Source organism: Mesoplodon mirus, assembly GCF_964341445.2.
Source record: "Mesoplodon mirus genome assembly, chromosome: X".
Taxonomy (NCBI): Eukaryota; Metazoa; Chordata; class Mammalia; order Artiodactyla; family Ziphiidae; genus Mesoplodon; species Mesoplodon mirus.
The window spans coordinates 29,869,113-29,889,405 of NC_138981.1; the positions used below are offsets into that span (position 1 = coordinate 29,869,113).

Consider the following 20,293-nt stretch of genomic DNA (forward strand, 5'->3'; position numbering starts at 1 on the left):
TGAGAAAAGCATTAGGACATGCTCCCCAGGCAGAAGGAATTCATAGTCATTCAGAGTCCCGCAGTTCCTAATCGGTAGAGCATCCTCAGGAGGGAATACTTAATGGAATGTAGAAAGCCTAACAAAAGAGGGAGAGAATAAGCTCACTTATTTTCCTTCCTCTTGGCAAACCGAGGAAGGAGGTACAGGATTTGCAGGGCAGTGTTTCCAACTCTATGTGAGCAGCTGCAATTATTTATTAATAACATTATTGATGTATCCTGAAGAAGCTCTTAGCCTCTTGAGTTGACTGGTGGTCCTCTTAACTAGGGCTGCTGAAGAATCACACCAGCCTCAGGCCCATCAGACCCTAGAACTGAGCCCTCATTTGAACGTTCTGAAGCTCTTCGCAGGCAACAGACATGAGGCTTGGGGCCACGTGCTGACAGACAGCCTTCAAAACACAAGGGTTTTTAAGACCACTTTTCCTAAGAATTCCTAAAACATTTATAAGTCAATTTTTGAAAACTGAGAGATTCTGCATCATTTGGGTAAGCATCATGGAGAGTGGGCTCCAGAATGTGGGCAACAGCTAAGAGGGGCTAGATCCTTCTGGAGAATGCCAGACCCACAGGAAAAGAGGGGAACCAACACCCCTAGAGAAAAAAAAGCTGGTGGTGAAAGGACTTCAAAGAAGGAAAAGGAAATTAAGATAAGAACTGTCAGATCAGCCAGCACATCTAGATTTTAGTAAACAGTTTGAAATGAAATCAGTTAACCTTCTGAAGCTTAATGATTCTCTCTTCGCCTTAGCCTATTTTTTTAAACCTATGTCTCCTCTGCAAACTGCTATTCCTGCGCTGTACTGCTCGTATCCCTCATGCGAACACCTCATACTGTAGGGGAGAAAGAAGCCAGGGAGGGGACCACATAAAGATTTTATTGTATTTATAATTAATATATTCACAATAAGAGAGACTAAGAAACATTTTTTTAAAGTATTTTTAAGCAGCACATATTATATGTGTATGGGGGGGAATGGGGTTTTTTTTAATGTTAAAATTTCAGTGATGAACTTAAGAACCTAGACGTAGATTGTGAGAAAATGAGAGGCTTTTTTTATCACATAACAGCACTCCATATAAATCAATATTATATTAGTATTTCAAAATAAATTCCAGAGCACATTACTATCTAACATCTACTGATTTTTAAAATGCCTTTTGGAGCCTTAAAGAGCTTTACGTTTTAAATCACCAAGATAAGCGTTTGGAACAGCAGTCTTGCCATTCCATTTGTAAAGATGCTAACAGAAATCTGAAATTCACCTCATGAATGGAACGTATTATTACTTCTAAGAAATGAGGAAGAATATGCCTTCTCAACAGCAAATAGATGGCCCAGCAGGTATATTTCCAGAGAGCCTCCCTACTTGATATCAGCCTGTCTCACTTGGCCTGTAAGACAGGGATGGGCGGCAGGATCTTCTCCCTGTTGCTTGTTTGCCAAGAATGTGCATTTTTAAAAATAGGAATGATTAAACTTTTAGAAATCCATTTGTCTGCAGAATCAGCCAAAGGTACTTCTTGAAAATTATGATCACAGCAAGTTTTGGAAACAACCTGCCCCACCTCTGCTCAAAGCAAGAGAAAAACAAAATTCTTCAACACTTTGGTCCAATACCCTCATGCTAAGGATAAGGATAATAAGGCCACGTAAAAAAAAGATATGGGAAAATTTTTTATATACCACTCACCCCACCACATTGGGGGTAGTCAGAGAAAAATGGTGAAAGGAAACTGCTTTCGAGTTGTTCTTATTGATTTCTTCTCTGTGCAAACAAGACAGTGCTTTTGCCAAACCGTTAATGTTGCGTAAAAAATTTTCTGGAGACCTTCCAATGCTCCAATTCCTAATGACTGTCAGGTCATGTCTGTAAATGTTTAAATTAATTCTTTACTATGCCTTGTTTTGTGTTTGTGTGGGAGCCCAACAATTTTTTCCTTCATAACTTGGAATTTTTTGAGTGGGTACACAGGCTAACTACATGGGGAAAACACAATATTTTTAACGTTTGATGAAAGCTCACTCAAAAAAGCCATTTTAGATCTGTTGAGAATAACCTGAAATGAATTCTTTTACTTTTTTTAAATAAAAAAATTTAGTGGTAAAGAAGACAAGGCTAACTTTTTTTAAGTCAGCTTTTTGTGAATGGACATATTTAAAGACTAACGACGCATGAGATGATCTCCTTGTGTTTAAATTTACCTGATAAAGTTTATGGGAATCAGGACTTAAGCATAACTTTTTTATATGCATACATACGTGTGATGTATGTGTGTGTGTGGCTATTGCTGCTTTTCTGTCATAGGTTCTCATTGGTTGATGAAGTAGAGCTGTAGGGACACTAAGGAATGGGATGGGGGTACTGATGAAGAAGCATTTTTTGCTAAATATCTAATTGTAAATAATATAAACTCATTGTAGAAAGTCAGGAAAGGAAAGGAAATCACCTAGAATTCTGCTAAGTAGAGATCTCTAAGATTAACATTTCGAGTAATACCATAGCCTTCCAACAGTTAATGCTCAAGTCCTACTTTTTCAGTCCTTACCAAATGACTCTGGCTTATAATACTGTGGTGTTTGGACCAAGGGTCGGGGGCGGATCACGTGAACGCGTTTGGGGGCAAGGCAGAAAACAGAGTGTGTTAAACAGGCTGGTTGGGGGTTTTGGCAAACTAGAGAATGGAAATCCCCTCAGAGGTGGGCATATTTAGGAATGTGTAACATTTCCTGCACTCTGTGAGCCACTGTAGCTTCTACAGTGGAGTTACGTCTGGAGTTGGTGGTATGGTGGGGATGAGCAACTTCTTGATATTTTCAACATGTCACCACAGACAAGAGGTTCAGGTTCCATTAGGAGAGGGCCCGAGGTATGGTCTAACACTGTGACCACACCAGACCAGTTCTGCTTTCATGATACCTTTCACAAACTAAGTGTAGTTGAAGGCTTCCAACCATCTCATCCAGTTCAAAACAGCAACTTGGACCTAAAGGGATACCTCGCGAGGAAAAACATATGCCAATATATAAAGATAAAAAAGAAATTAAAGGCTTCTTTTCAGTATGTCATGCTTATATTTCAACCTCGAAACACTGTAATTTGGGAGTGGGAAGGGCACTAGTGGTACTTAACCTTGTAGGTTATCTCAGGGATGTAGACACACAACAAACTACTAAATCAATCATTCCACGTGTGCCTGGCAACGGGGAAAGGAAGCGTGTCCACTGTCCAGGAATCCACCATACTATTTCTAGAAATGTAATGGTTTGTTCCAGAAATACCATTCAAATAACTGTCTATCCATAGGTAAAACTGCCAATCTGTACCTATTTGTAGCAGGTGCGTGGTACTCTACATGGACATACTTTGCTAAGTGAATAATATCAATGAATTAAGTGCAAACACTAACAGAAGATCTGGGGTAGATCCCAGTGTAGAGCCATACATATGGCTGTGTATCCCTGACAGAGGGTTTCTCTGCGCCTGACTTCACTGCCCTGTGAAAGAAGGCTGTTGATGACATCTACCAGGCACGATGGTTGCTCACATACATTTCCATGCGCAGCACACACAGTACGCTCTCAATAAATGGAAGACGTTATGTAACGTGTCACCATTTGAATAAAAGTTAGCCCAAGTAATATGCGATTGTGACGAAAATATTGGAAATATAAGTTTTGAAAGCTGAAAATCAAATTTCAACACCTAGTTCATTTCCAAGATGTTTGTTGCCAGGATAACAAAAACCAAAATTTCAAAGTGGGCGGGGGGAGCGGCTGGTGGTGGTGGACTTGACCACATATTTATGATGGCAGCATTTTAATCTATATAACTGATCTCAATTAAGTTGATTTCATCAAAGAAAAAGTCTGTTAACAAAGGAGCTCTAAATTTCCCTGCAACTGTAAAATTCCATTATCTTCCAAAATTGCGTGATTTGCCCAAGGTTACAAATCATGCCAGGTTACCAGCTTTGAGTTTACCACCGCATTCGACCTACTGAGAAAACTTTAGAAATATGATGATAAAAAGCATATTTAATTCCTATTGAAGGTGCAAACACCTCTTCATTGAGTTCATAATTAGCTTTTTATCAACCATATTTGTGATTTCTCATTACAGAGTAATTAAAAGTAAGCTGGTAGAGAATACAATGCAATGAAATGGAAAGATGGCCACGGTACATTACCTTTAGGTGAATAAAAGCTCATTATAAAACAGAACGACCCAACTTTTGTAAAAATATATGTATAGAAAGAAATTTTTGAGGATACCTACTAGATTGTTAAACATTAGTTAACTAAGAGGTGAGTTATAGATGACTTCATTTTTGTTAGCTTGTCTATATTTTTTAACTTTAAAAAATATGAACAAGTATTGATTCTATAATAATTATAATTTTCAAATAAAAGTAAATTAAAATATTAGAACTAGAGATCACTGTGATTAGAGTAGAAAAAAATTATAAGTAGGCTGAGCCTATGTAAACCAGAGGCTATAAGCAGGAGGCCCAGTTTCAACGAGCTCTTTATTGGAAGATTTCTAGTTTGTCTTGAAAAATCCAAAGTCTTGAGAGCACTGGGCTAGGACGACCAGCTCCTCCAGCACAGCCGCTGCCCACTTCAGATGAAGTCTCATTCTCTCACTTGCCAAAATATAAGCATTCAAGCTTTCCACCTGTGGTCTAAACAGTGCAGCATAAAAGCCAGAAACATTCTGCAGAGGCTGAAAATGTAGCACTTGAAGATGAGCTGATCCTGATTTTCCTTAAGTTTTTAAAAGGGAGTGTGTGTACATATGTGCCTGTACACACACACATGCTCTTACTGCTAGACTGAGCTGACATAATATTACTTGAAATGTATTGGTATCTCTGGCTAGTAGAATTATAAGTGACTTTTCTTTTTCACGCTTTGTATTTTTGCAGATTTCTACAAGGAACTTCTATCATTTATAATAACGTTGTGTTAGTTTCAGGTGTACAGCAAAGTGATTCAGTTATACATATACATGTATCTATTCTTGTTCAAATTCTTTTCCCATTTAGGTTATTACAGAATATTGAGCAGCGTTCCCTGTGCTGTACAGTAGGTCCTTGTTGGAAAGGGTTTAGGGAGAAATCTGGGGGGGGGGCTAATATCTCCTACTCCATGCCTTAATGTCTCTATAGCTGCAATTCATTAACCAATGGGAATCTATGAGAGAAAGGCAGCAGCAGCTACACACAGATACATGGACACACACACACACATCCAAAATTTATGTCTGAGCACCCTGATTCCCATGGGCTTTGTCACATAACTTAAAACCCAAAGAGTTTTCACCTTACGCATTTCAGTCTGTAAATATGTCCATTCGCAAAAAGGGACTTAAAAAATGTTTAGTAGTAGAGACAGCATGCCGATTTTTTAATTAAAACAACAACAACTAGTTACAGTGTGAGGTAATTCATTTCAGGTTATTCCCGAGGGATCGAAAATGGTATAGAGTGGACTTTCATTGAGCATGCATGCTGATGACCGGACAGGCTTAGGAATTAGGAGCACTGGAGTGACTGCGGAAAATTCCTTTACACGGCATTCGTAACTTGGCAAAAGTGCCTTCTTGGTTTCACAAGGAAGAAATCAATAAGAACAACTTGAAACCCTTTTCTTTCTCTGGGGGGAAAGCATAGCCGTCAATTGCAAGTATTTTTTCCATCCTTTTAGGCAAAAAAGAGAACTAGCAAGACCTTTTGGCCCTCTCAGATATACTGAATTTTCGGCAATCAGTGCAATCCTAAAACTTATTTTTAAGCAACCTCGGAAACAAAGAAAGCTGACTGTCAATTCTGAATAGAAAGGTGTCGCTGTTTTCACCCCTGAAACAACCTAGTGATGTATTTAGACAACAAATGGCTTGCGCGCTACCGACTACTTTATCCTACGAGTCATTTGTCATTTCACCTGGAGGAAACACGGCCATGTCCTTACCTAAAGACTGGTAGAGTTCTGTCATTTTGGGATGGTCCCAGCAAGTTGTTTGGGTCTCGTGGCTAAAACATAAAATACAAAGAGAAACTTTAGAATTTAGAATGAGTAGTAGAGAAAAGGAGACAAGAAAAAACCAAAAAGCACGGTATGCCTTTGGCTCATTTGGCTTCATTACTTCACAGGCCTTCCATCTTGCAGTGACGAATGTTTATTTTACAAGGAGAGAGACCCCAACCTTTGCTCTCAACAGGAAAAGCAGTATGATCATTATTTGGTAACCAGCATTTGTTTCTTTTTTGTACCCACAAGTCGGCTGCACTTCTGTTAAAAGAAAATGACCCTGTTAGGTACTCAATAATCAAAAATCAGGATTTCTTCAGCCGTCCAATTCAGAACATACAGAAAGGACACTGACAAGTGTTATTCAACTCTGTCAAAGAGACACTGATATTAGTTTAATAAATAAATCGCCTCAGTTCTCATTTGCTTCCACTGTCCCTGACACTTTTCCATTACTTTCTTCTCCGTATCCAGATCTCATCTCTATGATGACTGTATTTCACTTCGGCTTAAAGTTCATCCATTGCCTGACTCATAGATTGTATCTTCCCCCTTCCCATTACTTTTAGAATGTCTTTTTAACTCGGCACTCTATATACCACCGCACCTTTTCCTATGTTTACTTGGGCCTGAATGAAGCATTCACAGTTCTCTTCCATTTCTTGAAGTTTAGCTAAGTGTGTTTGCTGGCTATCAGCTCCTGCCACAGAAAGAACAAAACACCTTTGTTCCGCATTCGATTCCGTGAATAAACCCGGGAGAGATAACTACATATACGTTTCCTTACTTTGGCCCATCTACATAAATCACCATAGCATCGTATTTCCAGTTTTCGGGGGTTACTTGACTGGGCTTTGATGCAGTAAAATGCAGCCCTGAACAATATTTCAGTACTCATAAGCAGAGCCTATTCATTATCTTTGAGGGAAAGGTGGGAGTGCAGAGAGGAGAAATAGCTTAAATGTGGACACTTCAAGGGGAGCAGAAAGCACAGCGGCTGCGCACAGAAAGAGGAGCTTAGGGAGGCCAACAATGTCAAGTGTACGTGTTAACTCTTAGGACTGGATTCTGGCTCTGTGGCCTACTAGCTGTGAGATTTGGGGCCAGCCCGCTTACCTGGGAGCGTTAAAGGACGAGCTGCTATAGGAAGAGCTGATATAGACTGATACCTTCTGGTGCTCAATATGTGGTCATTTCTGTTATTATGTGGCCCCCAAATTACTGCCCACTAAAAGTAAAGCTTTCATTAGTTGATTATAATATAGATGAGGATCCAACTGTGGTTAAGTCAGCCGCACCTAAGACCCTTCATAGAGGGCAAAAGGAACACGCGATGTGTATTACCTCTGTTTTCAAGAAAATAAGCAAAAGAGGGAAACATTTATTGTGGTTTGATAAATAGAACACAATCACAAATGACAAAAAACATGTGGAAATTCCCCAAAGTGTGCAACTTCAGAGACCATCCCTCTGATATTTACTAACACTCAGCAATTGAATGGTGAAGGCTAGTGCAAGAAATTTACAAGACAGCGTTCATTGGGGAAGGGCTGTTTCAGTCTCTTCCAAACCTGTTTGTTTCTGTTTGACTTTTCCACAGAGACAATTCGCGGCTGAGGAGTAAGTCAGTCGAGGGAATGTACCAGAGTAGAATCCAAATCTTACAGAGCAAGACAAGCAGAAGATACAGTCCATGCTTTAGGGGGTTTCTGAAAGCCCCATGTCCACACTGGTTTATGATCTGGAGAAGGGGTGGGAGGGACTGGTACTTTATATGCACAGCACAAGGAGGCTGCAGCTTGCAGCTTCATGGAAAAAGTGTTGCTTATTCTCGGATGTTTTTTTAGCTCCGAAAGAGACTGTGTACCAATTCCATACACAAGTGTCCGGCAAGGAAAGGTTACCTTCTACTGAGACCACCCTGCATTTAGACCTCTGCCATTTCCAAAGGCCATCATATGTGAGCACCAGGGAGGGAGGAAGGGAGAAAAGGGGGAAAGCACATGTGTCCACATGTACAGGCTCTTATTACACACACTACATAATAATAACATCCCATCTCTACCACATGTGGGAGGACTGTAGCATCTTCAATCGATGGGCAGAAAAACGTCTGTCTGAGCTGACAAACCTAACCTGACAGAGACAGAGAGAACCAGTATGAAAAGCCACCATCTGTAATGGACTTCAAATCGGAGGAACACGGGCAAGAAATAACTTGTACCAAACGCAATTCCAAAAGAAAAGAGAAACTTGCCTACGAGTGACAGGAGAATCCCACGTAGACTGAATGGGAGCTTCATGTAGCTCTCTCCCTCCAAAAAAGATTTCATGACTGTTGATATACCTACACTTCCACCTTTTAAAGGAATTTATTCCAGTGGTTAAAAATTATGAAAGGGATTTTAGAAATTATTATTTAATCCATCTGTCCATAGCTAAATTGCAATGTCCTTTACTGGAGGAAGGAAGAAATTCTAAGCCCCTACTTCTGCGCTCCATTCATGTGCTAACACATACCAGTTAGTCCTTTCTAGGTACTCATTCTTTCTCCCAATTAGTTGTGATTCTGGGGTATGTGAATAACCTAGATAAATGAACTCAAACAAATCCAAAAGCTAATCTTCTTTTACCTTCCTCCCCTCCAACACGCAAGCCTTTTATTTTTAAGCAATGCAAAGTAACTAGAAAACCAGATTTATATTTCACCTTTGCCGAGTTAGTTTCACTTCCATTACAACCCGGCAGTAAGTGAAAGAAGTGAGCACAAGTGGAAAGAAAAGAATAAAGGGTGTGACTAATCCTCCAAACTAGAAAAACAATCTTTTAATCATTTAATGCTAAAAACAATTGGCAACATAGCTGAAATGACTCTAGCTTTGGGGGTAACTATATGATGAACCAAATAGTCGCTTCACTGTATGAGGGTATTTTCAATCTGTGATGAATCCAAAGCCCTGGTGGGACATTATTTAACCTCCTAAACAGATAGGAAAGATGAGTATGAACAGGATGAAATGGTAAACACGAATTTGCGTAACTCCTAGCTACAGTCTACCTTATAGAACAAACCAACTTTTGGTCTGTGATCTGTATTGATTTTGATTGGTTTTACAGCTGTATTTCTGATTGATTGGTTTTACAGCTGTATTTCTGACTCTGTGCCTAGCTTCAAAAACAGGAGAGGATTCTCAGTAGCTCCACGAGAAGCACTTCAGGTTCACCTGGAATACACAGACAATATAGAAAAATATGCTGTGCCGGGGAGCTGGTGGTGGAAGGGTGGGTGGTACTGGTTTTCTGGTTACTGTCTCTATTTTGCACTTCACTTTTCACATCGGAAATGCACTGCCCATATACCATGTGCAACCAGAATGGCAATTCCGGACCCTGTTCACAAGTTCATGGTTACATCTTTGTTCAGTCTTCCTGAAAACAATGATGTTCAACATAGATCAAAATTCTACATATGCATTAACACAGAAACCAGCCTCATAAATAATGCTTAAAACGCCCTTTAAATCTTTTAAAAAATGGTATTGATTTTGGCCCTGATGGTTCCAAAACCTGGCATCAGATATGCCTCTCTGAACAGCCTTCAAACTCTGATTTCCCCTCTTTTTTAAAAAAAATGTGTATAAGCTACAATAATCTCTCTTTCCCCTTTTATTTTCAGCCATGATAAGAACCAGAAACAAATTAAAATACAAAATCACTGGATGTGACAAAAGACCCTGGCAACACCTACTTGTCAATAATAAGAAATTAAAGCATTACTCCACTGAGCACAGGGCTGACCTAATTTCCTACCACACAATTTAAATTCTCTCTCACCTTCTTTAGTTTCAAGTAGTGTGCAAGGTTATTCTAACCGCCTCAGAGCTGTTCCTGCTGTCATTGCTGGAATATCAGACTTACTGGAACTGCTTTTTTAGTTTCTTTAAAAACAAATATTAAACACTTATAAAAAGTAACAAATTTCTACTGCTCTCCCCGGGGAAAATGGCAGTTGCCTAATTAAAATAAGATTTCTTCTGCCACCACTGTTATTTGGTACTGAAAATATTCCAAACAGTCGCCTTTAAAAAAAATATCTTTCCACTACTTCCCAGGGAGGAAACTAATCACTATGCAGCGATATATAAAGGTAACATTCTCTTGCGATTTGCAGAGGATTAGAGTTTGGCTTCATATATAATCTGGAGCCCATTGATCCACACACACAAAATCATTTCCCTTTAATCTGGGGATCAGACTCTCTTTCTAGAGAAACCTTGGCATTTGCATGGTGAATGTTGAACTTGGCTTGCATGGCTGGAATACTGGCAGGGTGGGAATGGGAAAATATATTTAAAAGTTTCTGCTATTGTGGGTAGGGGGTGGGGGGTGTCGGTCTAAGCATCAGAAATCCTATTCTAGTCCCCATTTCTTGTTACCTGGAATTGTTAACATTTTACTCTGTTTGGCTCAAGGCAGGGCAAAGATGATTGCCTCGGTGACTGTTCCAGCTGTTACTTGTCCTCCATTCTGTTTGCTTTTCAGGGCTTAACTCCCACCCACCCTCAACTTTGGCCAAAGCAATTTCACTTCAGGGTCGTGTCCAATCCAAGATCAAACAATGAGGGCTGAAACCAATTCTACGGTGATCAAGGGTCAGAAACCTTTCATAAACCGATGTTGTTTCATTTGCACCTCTGCTTCTCCAAGAGCAACCGTATCCTCCAAGGAGGGGATTTGGGACAAGGAAATAAAACATCTAGGCAAAAAAGAAAGGGTGACGCGGGGGTGACAAGGAGAGGAGACGGGTAAAGAGGCAGAGAGGCCAAGAAGAGCTTGTTGGCCACAAATGTTTATTTCACTCAAAAACTTCGGCTCGTCACTTAAACTGGATGAATTTTTTTCATGTTCAAGTATTTTATAATTAATAATGTCTCCCTCAGGCAACTAAACCCCTTCAATTCAAGCTTCAAACTTAACTCCAAATTTAACGGAGATAAACAGTGTCCTGCCCTTTTCAGGGCCATGATCGGATCGGGAATGACAAACTTTGCTTAAAGACAAGCACAAACACCTGGAGAAAAGCGACAGAAGGACACCCAGCAATGACTCCACACTCAACCCCAGAGGGCAAAGAAAAAAAAACCACCCTCGATCCTCTATGTCAAACCCTTGACTTCTGGGCTTTAATTGCTTTTCCTTTCTCTCCCGATTTCTGCAAGTTTTAGGGCATGGGACAAACACAGTAGAAAATGCAACGAGGGAAATGTCAGTTGGAATCCTCGGAAGAAATCAGGCAGAAAGTTGACCTTTTGGCACTTGCAGCGCAATGGAAGGTAGAGCCTGGCGCACCCCTTCCTTCTGCGAGGTCGGGCGACGATTTAGGAACAGCCTGCCTGGCTCACGTCCACACAGACAGCCCGGAAAGGAGCCAAAAGCTCCCGCGGCCCCAATCCCCGCGTGGGGAACGCTCTGTCCCCTCCGGGTACGGCGAGACATCAGCCTTTTCTCTCCGAGCCCGCCCCAAAGCCGGGGGAAGCGTCTCCCAGCGAACCAGGCGCCGGGGGGAAGCCCCGGGGGCGCACCTGCTGCGGCGCCGCGGGGACCCGCGGGGGAGGTGCCCCTGCGCCTGGACGCCGGGGGTCCAGCCGCCGCGCGGTTCCAAGTTTTGGCCGCCTCGGCTCGCACCCTGCTCGCGCCACAAGTGCACTGATTGCGGCGATCCGAGGGCGCCGCGTTGCACTTACCCTTTGAGCTGTTCCCTCATGGCTGCAAGGGCTCCGCGGCCGGGGGAGGGCGCGAGCGGAGGAGTGAGCTTCCCAGAGCCGCCGGGCTCCCTGAAAGTCGAGCGCCGCCGCCGCCGCCGCCCAGGCTCGCAGCTGAAAGCACTGCGGAGGAGCCAGCGCGGGTTAGCGGGCGGGAGGGCGGGGCGCGCGGGAGGGGGCGCTGCGGGCAGACGGGGCGGGGCTGGGCCGGGCTCCGCCCCCACCTAGCGCCCTGGGAACCCGGACTCCCCGAGACCCGGCAGTCGGGGCTTTCAACACGGAAAGGAAACAGAAAAGAAAAAGAAAGAAAGACAGAGGAGATTTAAGGTAGTGCCGGGAACCTGGAAGCCGCACACCGCCCTGCCAGCACCCCTTTAAAACCTCCAGCAAGACTACTTGTTGCCTAAATAAATGACCTAGGTGCAAATGACCTCATCGCAGATAATTAAGTGTGTGGGTCAAGAGTTTTCTTTTTAGAGAATGAAAGAGAAAAAAAAATTCACAAGCATAATTCTTCTCTTCCCGCCGCGCCACCCCCCACCAATTGAAGATTAAATTGGTGGAGATGTAAGGACATGACATTCAGGTTCCGCTCATCCTGGGCTAAATGGGCTTTTAAGGAAGCATTTGTCTGTGTGTTTGTGATATAGCAGTGGTTCTCATCGTGTAGTCCTGGGACCAGCAGTAGCAGCATCGCCTGGGAACTTCTTAGAAATGAAAATTCCCCAGGGCCCCAGCCCAGAGAGAGCTACTGAATCAGAAACTTGGAGCACACTGAAGTTTGAGAACCAGTGGTATAGACTCTTTAAATAAAAACCACCACCAATGGTGTGGCACGGTGTGGTCTTTTAGTGTTGTTTAGAGAAACCTAAAAGGAAACCATTTCCAATGGAACGTCCCACTGGAAAAGTTACAGGGCCTGGTAGTTCAAATATTTCTAATTGTAGAGTTTGCAATATTATGACACAGATTAAGTATGCAAAATTCTTACAGGCTTGGAAATATTCTGAAGAGAAGAAAGCCTTCATTAGCCCAAAAATTTTTCTCAGCCTTCACATATCTTCGATTAGAGTCCAAAGGGTATTTTCAGATAAACTCCCTTAGTGGTTTCATTGTCCCCTTTTGTCCATTTATTTTGTTGGCCTGCTTTTTCTTTTTATCTTCTTTCAACCATTTCCTTTTCACTCTCTGTTCTGGTTCATTTGTTCTCCTTCAGTTTACAGCTTAAAAAGTGTTCCCCTTTATCTTTTTAAATATCCTCTTTTTTTTTTTCCTCAACATTTCCCCCAGCCCCGGAGAATGTTCGAGCTGAAAGGACTCTAGACATCAATCTCCCTTTACCGTCTGCTACAGCACGACAAAAGAGGCAAAAATAAAGTGCAGGAACCAAAGGGAAAGGGAGTGCCAAGTTTCTTCATTACCCTTGACAAACCAAATACAAATGTAAATGTTATCACGGAAGACACGTGCATGCAGACCTGATTGGTGTTGCTATTTTAAAGCAAATAGGGCACTTCTGGCATTTTGCCTGCTAAACTGAGACGTTACTGCTATCTTTTAGTCATTTTGAGCCAGTGAGTTGTGGATGCGGCTGCTCTTAAGGTCTGGGGGGCAGAGGGGGGCATGCTAGGACTGGCTTTGGGTGAGGCTGTCCCTTGGTCTTAATGGAGATTCTACATCTGCCCCTATCTTTGACTGGGGGAGAAGGATTAGTGTTCTGTGATAAGGAAGTGGTGGCCTTTGCAGTTAATCAGTGACGTAATCTCTGTGTCAATGTATCAAGCACATCCCTTAAATATTGTTTATGTCTGTTCCAATGAAAAGACACAAACCTCCCAGCATGGGCATTTGTAAATATTAGAAATCAATCAACTAAAGGTTTGTAACACCTATGTGATAGGATACATTGTCTTTCTCTGGTTTTTTTTTCTGTTTGTTTTACACTTTTAAATTACCTGCTCAAGCTTCAGGAGTTCTGATGTTTCTCTAAAATATAAATGCTCAAGTCTATTTTCTCAGTGTCCAGCTAGAAAACTACTCAGAACAATTCATTGGAAAAAAAAAGGGAAATTAGAAATCACTATTCAATTTTTTTCTTAAATTTGACAGATGGCAATCCTGCAAAATACATCTTTAAGTTCTTTTTTAGACTGGAGTTATAGGCACTTGAAGGCTTGTTCCCAAATCTTGATGTTGTTTTAGAAATTAAATACAGAAAGTATTATTAAGAATGACATGGGCAGCACTTCCCTGGTGGGGCAGTGGTTAAGAATCCGCCTGCCAATGCAGGGGACACAGGTTCGAGCCCTGGTCCAGGAAGATTCCGCATGCCGTGGAGCAACTAAGCCCATGTGCCACAACTATTGAGCCTGCGCTCTGGAGCCCATGAGCCACAGCCACCGAGCCTGCGTGCCACAACTACTGAACCCATGTGCCTAGAGCCCGTGCTCCGCAACAAGAGAAGCCACCGCAATGACGCCCGTGCACCGCAATGAAGAGCAGCCCCCGCTCGCCGCAACTAGAGAAAGCCTGTGCACAGCAACAAAGACCCAACACAGCCAAAAAAGTAAAAAAATAAATTTAAAAAAAGTACTGACATGTGCCTCACTGTGACTGCTTTGTTGTTAATTTCAGTTAGATTATGAATATTGTTTTATTAGGGAAAGACATTAAGAAAAGAACATAATTTATATATCCTCATTTCATATATGAATTATAGAGTGATGCCATGTATGATAATACATTAATTGCCTACTTGTAGTAGCTCTCCTCTTATTATTATTATTGTTTTGATGTAAACCACAGATATGAAAGCAGCATAAAAAAACTTAAGTTGAAATCCTGCTTTTAAAACCTACCATGAGCTACTCGTCCTCAATACCATGGCTAGAATGTGGCAGTGCAAGGACTGGAACTAGGGAATCTGGCTTCAAGGCCCGTGCCGTTAGCCACTCTGTCATGCTGCCATCCAGAGAAGTGGCTTCTTTTACTCTGGGGGAAGATCTGTATTTTTCTTGTGTGCTCACAAGTGACCTCACTGCTGGCTGACAGCAGAGGAGAGTCAATTTGCTAGAAACAGAGGTAAGGAAGGAGATAAGATGAGGTCTAGGAAGGCAACCTAGTAAACTTTTCCATACACCAAACTCCAGTTTTTGAACCACTTAAATGTTGTAGGTACTTAGAAAAACGAGGACCTCTCTGACCTAAGGGACTGTGCTGGGGATTTCCCCATTCCTCCTTCCAGCTCTATTCTCTGCCCCTTTCCACTCTGCTCTGTGGCCCACAATGTTGGACCTCTGTGGAGGGCATCCATCAGGCTCTCTTGCCCACTGGTTTCCTTTCACTTTCAGCCAATGGGAGGTAATGATGAAAGGCCTGTAGCAGGAGATGAAAGGGCAGGAGGAGAGAGATGTTGGGGTATTTATTCCCCAAGCTCCCTCCTGTTGGTCTTGAGCCTGGCAGGGGCCGAGTTTCTTTACCCCCGGCCACGAGTCTTGTGGGACAGTCATTTCTATCGCAACAGCTTGCTCCAGGTTCCTTAAACCGTTCCCTCCCTTTGCCCTTGTTATTTCTCCTACACGGCTCGGATTTTAGTCAACAGCCTTTTTCATCACACTCTCTTCAAGGACCACTTTTGAACGTACCGTTCCTCCCAGGACCCAGACCAAACAGGGACCCACCCAGTCAAAGCCACCCTCTGGGGCACTTGAGTGGCTGCTGAGTAGGGACCACTGATGGAAGAGAAAGTTAACTCCACCTGTTGGAGCTGAAAAGGAGATTAAGCTCACTCACTGGAGAGCTATTTCTAGAAGCTTCCTCTGTAGGCCCAAAGGGAGTTTCTGGCCCATTGCGGGTAACTGCAGGTCAATAATTATGAACGGTGATAACAGCAGGAGTGAAGGTAAATAGGCAAGAAACAGCCTATTCTTTCTAAGAGCTTCAGTGCTCTCCTTGATCTTTGAGAGAGAATGTCCAGATAGAGATCAGAGAGGTGGACAAATTCAGAAGGACCTGGTGTGACGATCCAGAGTTTGTCCTGTATCCTGAAAGGTATGGGTGATCTTTTTTTTTTTTTTTTTCCCTTCTTGCGGCATGCGGGCCTCTCACTGCTGCGGCCTCTCCCGTTGAGGAGCACAGGCTCCGGACGCGCAGGCTCAGCGGCCATGGCCCACGGGCCCAGCCGCTCCGCGGCACGTGGGATCCTCCCGGACCAGGGCACGAACCCGTGTCCCCTGCATCGGCAGGCGGACTCTCAACCACTGCGCCACCAGGGAAGCCCCTGGGTGAGCTTTTTAAAGAAGGAATTTAAGAATCAGTGTGGCTCTGTCAGATCTGTCTTTCAGAAAAATCACTTGGGCAATGGTGTGGGGCTGGATCAGAAGAGTTTGCAATAAGGATACCAGATACAGGGTGACTGCAGTGTGATGAGGATCTGAACAATGGCAGTGGGAGAGAGACTGGGGAAAAAATACAATAATGTTAAAACTACAGGAGTCTTGACTGATTGGAAGTAAGAATGAACGAGAGGAAAGACCTAGGGCAATGGTCCTCAAGCCCGGCCGCCACTGGAATCACCTGGGGAGCGTTAAGAAAAATTCGGATGCCTGAGTTTCACCACCCTGAGATTTCGATTTAACGGGCCTTGGGCACTGGGATTTTTAAGGCTCCCCAGGTGATTCTAAAATGCAGCCAAGGTTAAGGATTACTGTTGTAGGCTGACTCTCAAGATTGGATGAGTAATACTCACCAAGCCAGGACTCTCAGGAGGAGGGGACAGGTTTAGGCAGACGAGGGTCAGGGAGAGATGATCAATTCAGTCTTGAGCCTGTGGACTTGGAGGTGGCAGTGTGATGTGAAAGGCAGTTGGACATGTGAGTCTGGAACTCAGAGGGAAGATGTCTGGATTGGAGCTATCAATTTGAACTGGCAGTATTTGTAGGGTGTGGGTTTGGATGATCCCATTTAGTGGACAGTGTGAATGGTCAAGGACGGAGGCCAGGCTGCTCCTATCTTCCACAAACCCATCCTTTTCCTTTTAGGCTGCTCGCGGTTTCAATGTTAGCCTGATTTTACCAGGATAAAATGAGGAGCAGAAAGGGAAAGGAAAAGACAGGGAATGGTCTGCAGTGGGCACTTGCCTGGGGATGGCCCTGAGGGATTTCACCACCGCCCTAGGGTCCAGCTTCCCTCTGGCTCCAAGAGTCTCTATCTGAACTGCTTTTCGTTCTGTAACTAATCTTAAGTATAACCTGCATCATTTTATAAAAATCCATTTGGAATTACAGGTATTGCTTCAATTAAGCATAGCACATAGTTTATGGCAAAGTTTCCACATTTGGGTATCTAGTAAACGCAAAAGGATTCCATGTTTCTCTTTGCATAGTACAAGTATTAGCCATGAACAGTGAATCAGATGTCTCACAAATGCGTACAGTGATGGTGAGTCACTGTCAGGACAGATACCATGGTGTACTAATTAAAATATGTATAACAATCCCTTTAGGTCAATCTGAAACCAGCATCTTCTGGATATAAGCATATCCAGTCAGTTCGCATTAACTAGTAAATGAAGAGGCCTCTACATTCAGACACAGAGCACTTCACACACACACAAAAGCCTATTTTTCCATCTAAACCAGAGATTTCACCAAACAGGTTCCAGGTAAAGTCAGGCTGGGCTTGACTCTCATACAGTATTCTTCTAATAAGATTTTTCAAAGCTTCACGGAGCCACCTATATCAAAGCGAACATCTAAAAAGATGGGAAGTTTAGCATCTTCACTAAAATAAAGCCACACTTCTTTAACCTCACAGGCCCGGCGGTTGCTCCGCGTTACCTATTAGCCTGCCAGCTATAGTGCTGTTTCCCCGGGTATACGGATCACACCACCTCCCGCTAAACATGGATATTGGTTACTGTGGTTCAAGCAGCTCTGACTACGGCATTCGTGGTCCACCTTAACAACAGCTCAAAGCTGTAACTATTGGTCTGCCTTTCCCAAATGGTGGTGCCAAATAACAGGAATTTCAAAACTGGGCAGAAATTCTGACACTCTGCATAATCTGCCTTCCTCTCCAGCTACAAATAAGGCTTTGTATTCCATTAGACTCACAGCAGGTGAAAACCCCAATTAGTGAATTCATTCTGGGGCCTCTTTCTACCTTCCTCCCACACACCACAGTTAAAAAAAAAAAAAAAAAAGAAGTCTCAGACTTTTGTCAAATCACAAGCAAATTAACCCTTGGGTCTGCCCAATCAAGCCATGTACCACATGAAGAAGTTTCATAGGAAAGTGGCAGGCCGTTGAAAGATGTACCTTTCTTGACTTAATGGGGGTTACAGAAAATTCTATTTCTCCAGATTTTACTGTTTTCTCCAAATCCATAAATACTCTCAGATTTTCTGATCAATCTAGAAATTAGTTTTCTTTTTACCTGAATACTCACAAAGCCAATATCATCTAAAGAATAATTAATGGACAGTCTGCTACAAGAGAGAATTATTTTTAAGTTATGTTCTTATTTTGGTGTATTCGAGGAGAGAGAAAATAATAAATTTTAGTTTAAACACTATGTTTTGGCCTTAGGAAGCGCACAAACTCTACATTTCATACTTTGTAAATATTTATTTGTCAAAGGAAATTCATCATTGGACTAGGATAGAGATTTGGTTTGAACGTTCAAAAAAAAAGCAAGACAGCTTTAGTTCTTCGAGTGATTTACTTATACTCTGTCAACTGCTTCTCTGGAAATAATTCACAACCCAGCTTTATTTATGAGCATATGATTAAAAAAGAGCAGCTTTGTCTTTTTTAATTGTTTTAGTCTTGTCACTTTTCTTGAAACAAGCGGTAGGACTTGTTATCCACAAGAAAATACTGAACATACATCAAATAGTAACACAGCTTTTAGAGGTAGTCATCTGTTACTGTCAGAGGTTCATTTCATTTTGAGGCTTTTTAATTAAAATGCAAAATTCTACACACATTCCTGCCTAACTTACCCCTTTCTGAAATACTCGAATTGCATAAAAAAGTTAAATGCTAATGTAACCATTTTTAATACTTATGACTTGGTTCTTGAGATTCCGAAAAAAGTAAACAAAGGAATTACCAGTCAATTAAGCGAACAAGGAAGTCCTCCTAAGTTGAAACAGATAAGGAAAATTTAATATTTAAATGCTACGGAATGAAGACACTGGGGTTTTTTTTTTCCCTTTGAGATGAATATCTACCAGGATCAAAAGCAGCATCTTAATCTTCAGCAAGCGTAGCTGTATATTCTGGCAGAAGCATTAACTCCAGCAAAGCAGAGCTCTTGACCAATTCTGCCCCTAGAGGCCAGTCACTTAACCCTCAGACACCAGTCACTTAACCCCTCTGGAGCTCTGGTGACTCTTCTGTAAAATTCGGACACTACTGCAACCAGCCAAAGTAGGGGTCAAGTGACATAATGACTATGAAAGCGATTGGAAGGCTGGGGGATGCCATGTTAATGCAAAATAGCCTGTTGTGCAGGGGTAATTCCTTAAAGGAAACCCAGTAAGTCCGGGAACAGTGTTAGGAATATGGCACAAAATAAATCAGCACTGTCACTTTAACTTTTCATTTTTAGACTGTTGTATGAGCGAAGACAAGTGGTCCAAGAGTTTCAGTCTTTTCTCGTTAATAACTTGCAAAGGGAACTTTTACTTCTTTTGTTTTCTACATTTAAGAAGGAAGCAAGTAGGTAAAATAAGATTTTTTTTTTTTTTGGAAAATAAATCACTAACCACAAGCCTGAGATAGGAGTAAAATTCACACCATACTCTATTACTTTTTGGGGCCGAGGTTAAAATATCAATACTATTCACACATGTTAAAAGATGTATTCACATTCATACTGGCAGAGAGCAGAACCCTAGAGTAGTAAGAGAACAAGTGAATATTGGTTTTATGGGGGACAGTGGGAGGGAAAGATTCCCTGCACCCTGATGGAGAAGTACTCTTGGTGCAGGCACTGAACAGCCAGGATGTGGTAGGAATCCCTAAAAGGGGAAATGGAGGTTAAAAACCAATTTAACCGGGACTTCCCTGGTGGTGCAGTGGTTGGGAATCCGCCTGTCAACGCAGGGGACACTGGTTCGATCCCTGGTGCGGGAAGATCCTATATGCCGCAGAGCAACTAAGCCTGTGCGCCACAACTACTGAGCCCGCGCTCTGGAGCCTGGGAGCCACAACTACTGAGCCCGCATACCTAGAGCCCATGCTCCACAACAGAAGAAGCCACCACAATGAGAAGTCCGCGCACCGCAGTGAAGAGTAGCCCCTGCTTGCCACAACTAGAGAAAGCCCGCTCGCAGCAATGAAGACCCAGCTCAGCCATAAACAAACAAACACTCTTACTTTAAAAAAACAAACCAATTTAACCAATTAATGATTTACCAAGGGCTGAATCTTATACTTCAGTTCTAGTTT

At 42.4% G+C, this 20,293-nt stretch overlaps 1 protein-coding gene across 6 annotated transcripts in view; it reads right to left on the bottom strand.

The window, feature by feature from the left end:
- The window catches only part of DMD (dystrophin), a 2,064,872-nt gene that overhangs the window by 139,301 nt on the left and 1,905,278 nt on the right, over window positions 1-20,293 (bottom strand). For 2 of the 6 annotated variants that reach the window (XM_082609525.1, XM_082609528.1), the window contains exons 1-2: window positions 11,820-12,001; window positions 6,016-6,077 (exon numbers count right to left, since the gene is read on the bottom strand). In XM_082609525.1, coding sequence (XP_082465651.1) covers window positions 6,016-6,077; window positions 11,820-11,839 — 82 coding nt within the window. In that variant the 5' untranslated portion in view covers window positions 11,840-12,001. Of the gene's footprint in view, window positions 1-6,015; window positions 6,078-11,819; window positions 12,003-20,293 lie in introns of those variants that run through there. The other 4 variants (XM_082609524.1, XM_082609523.1, XM_082609526.1 and 1 more) reach the window with 3 other exon arrangements.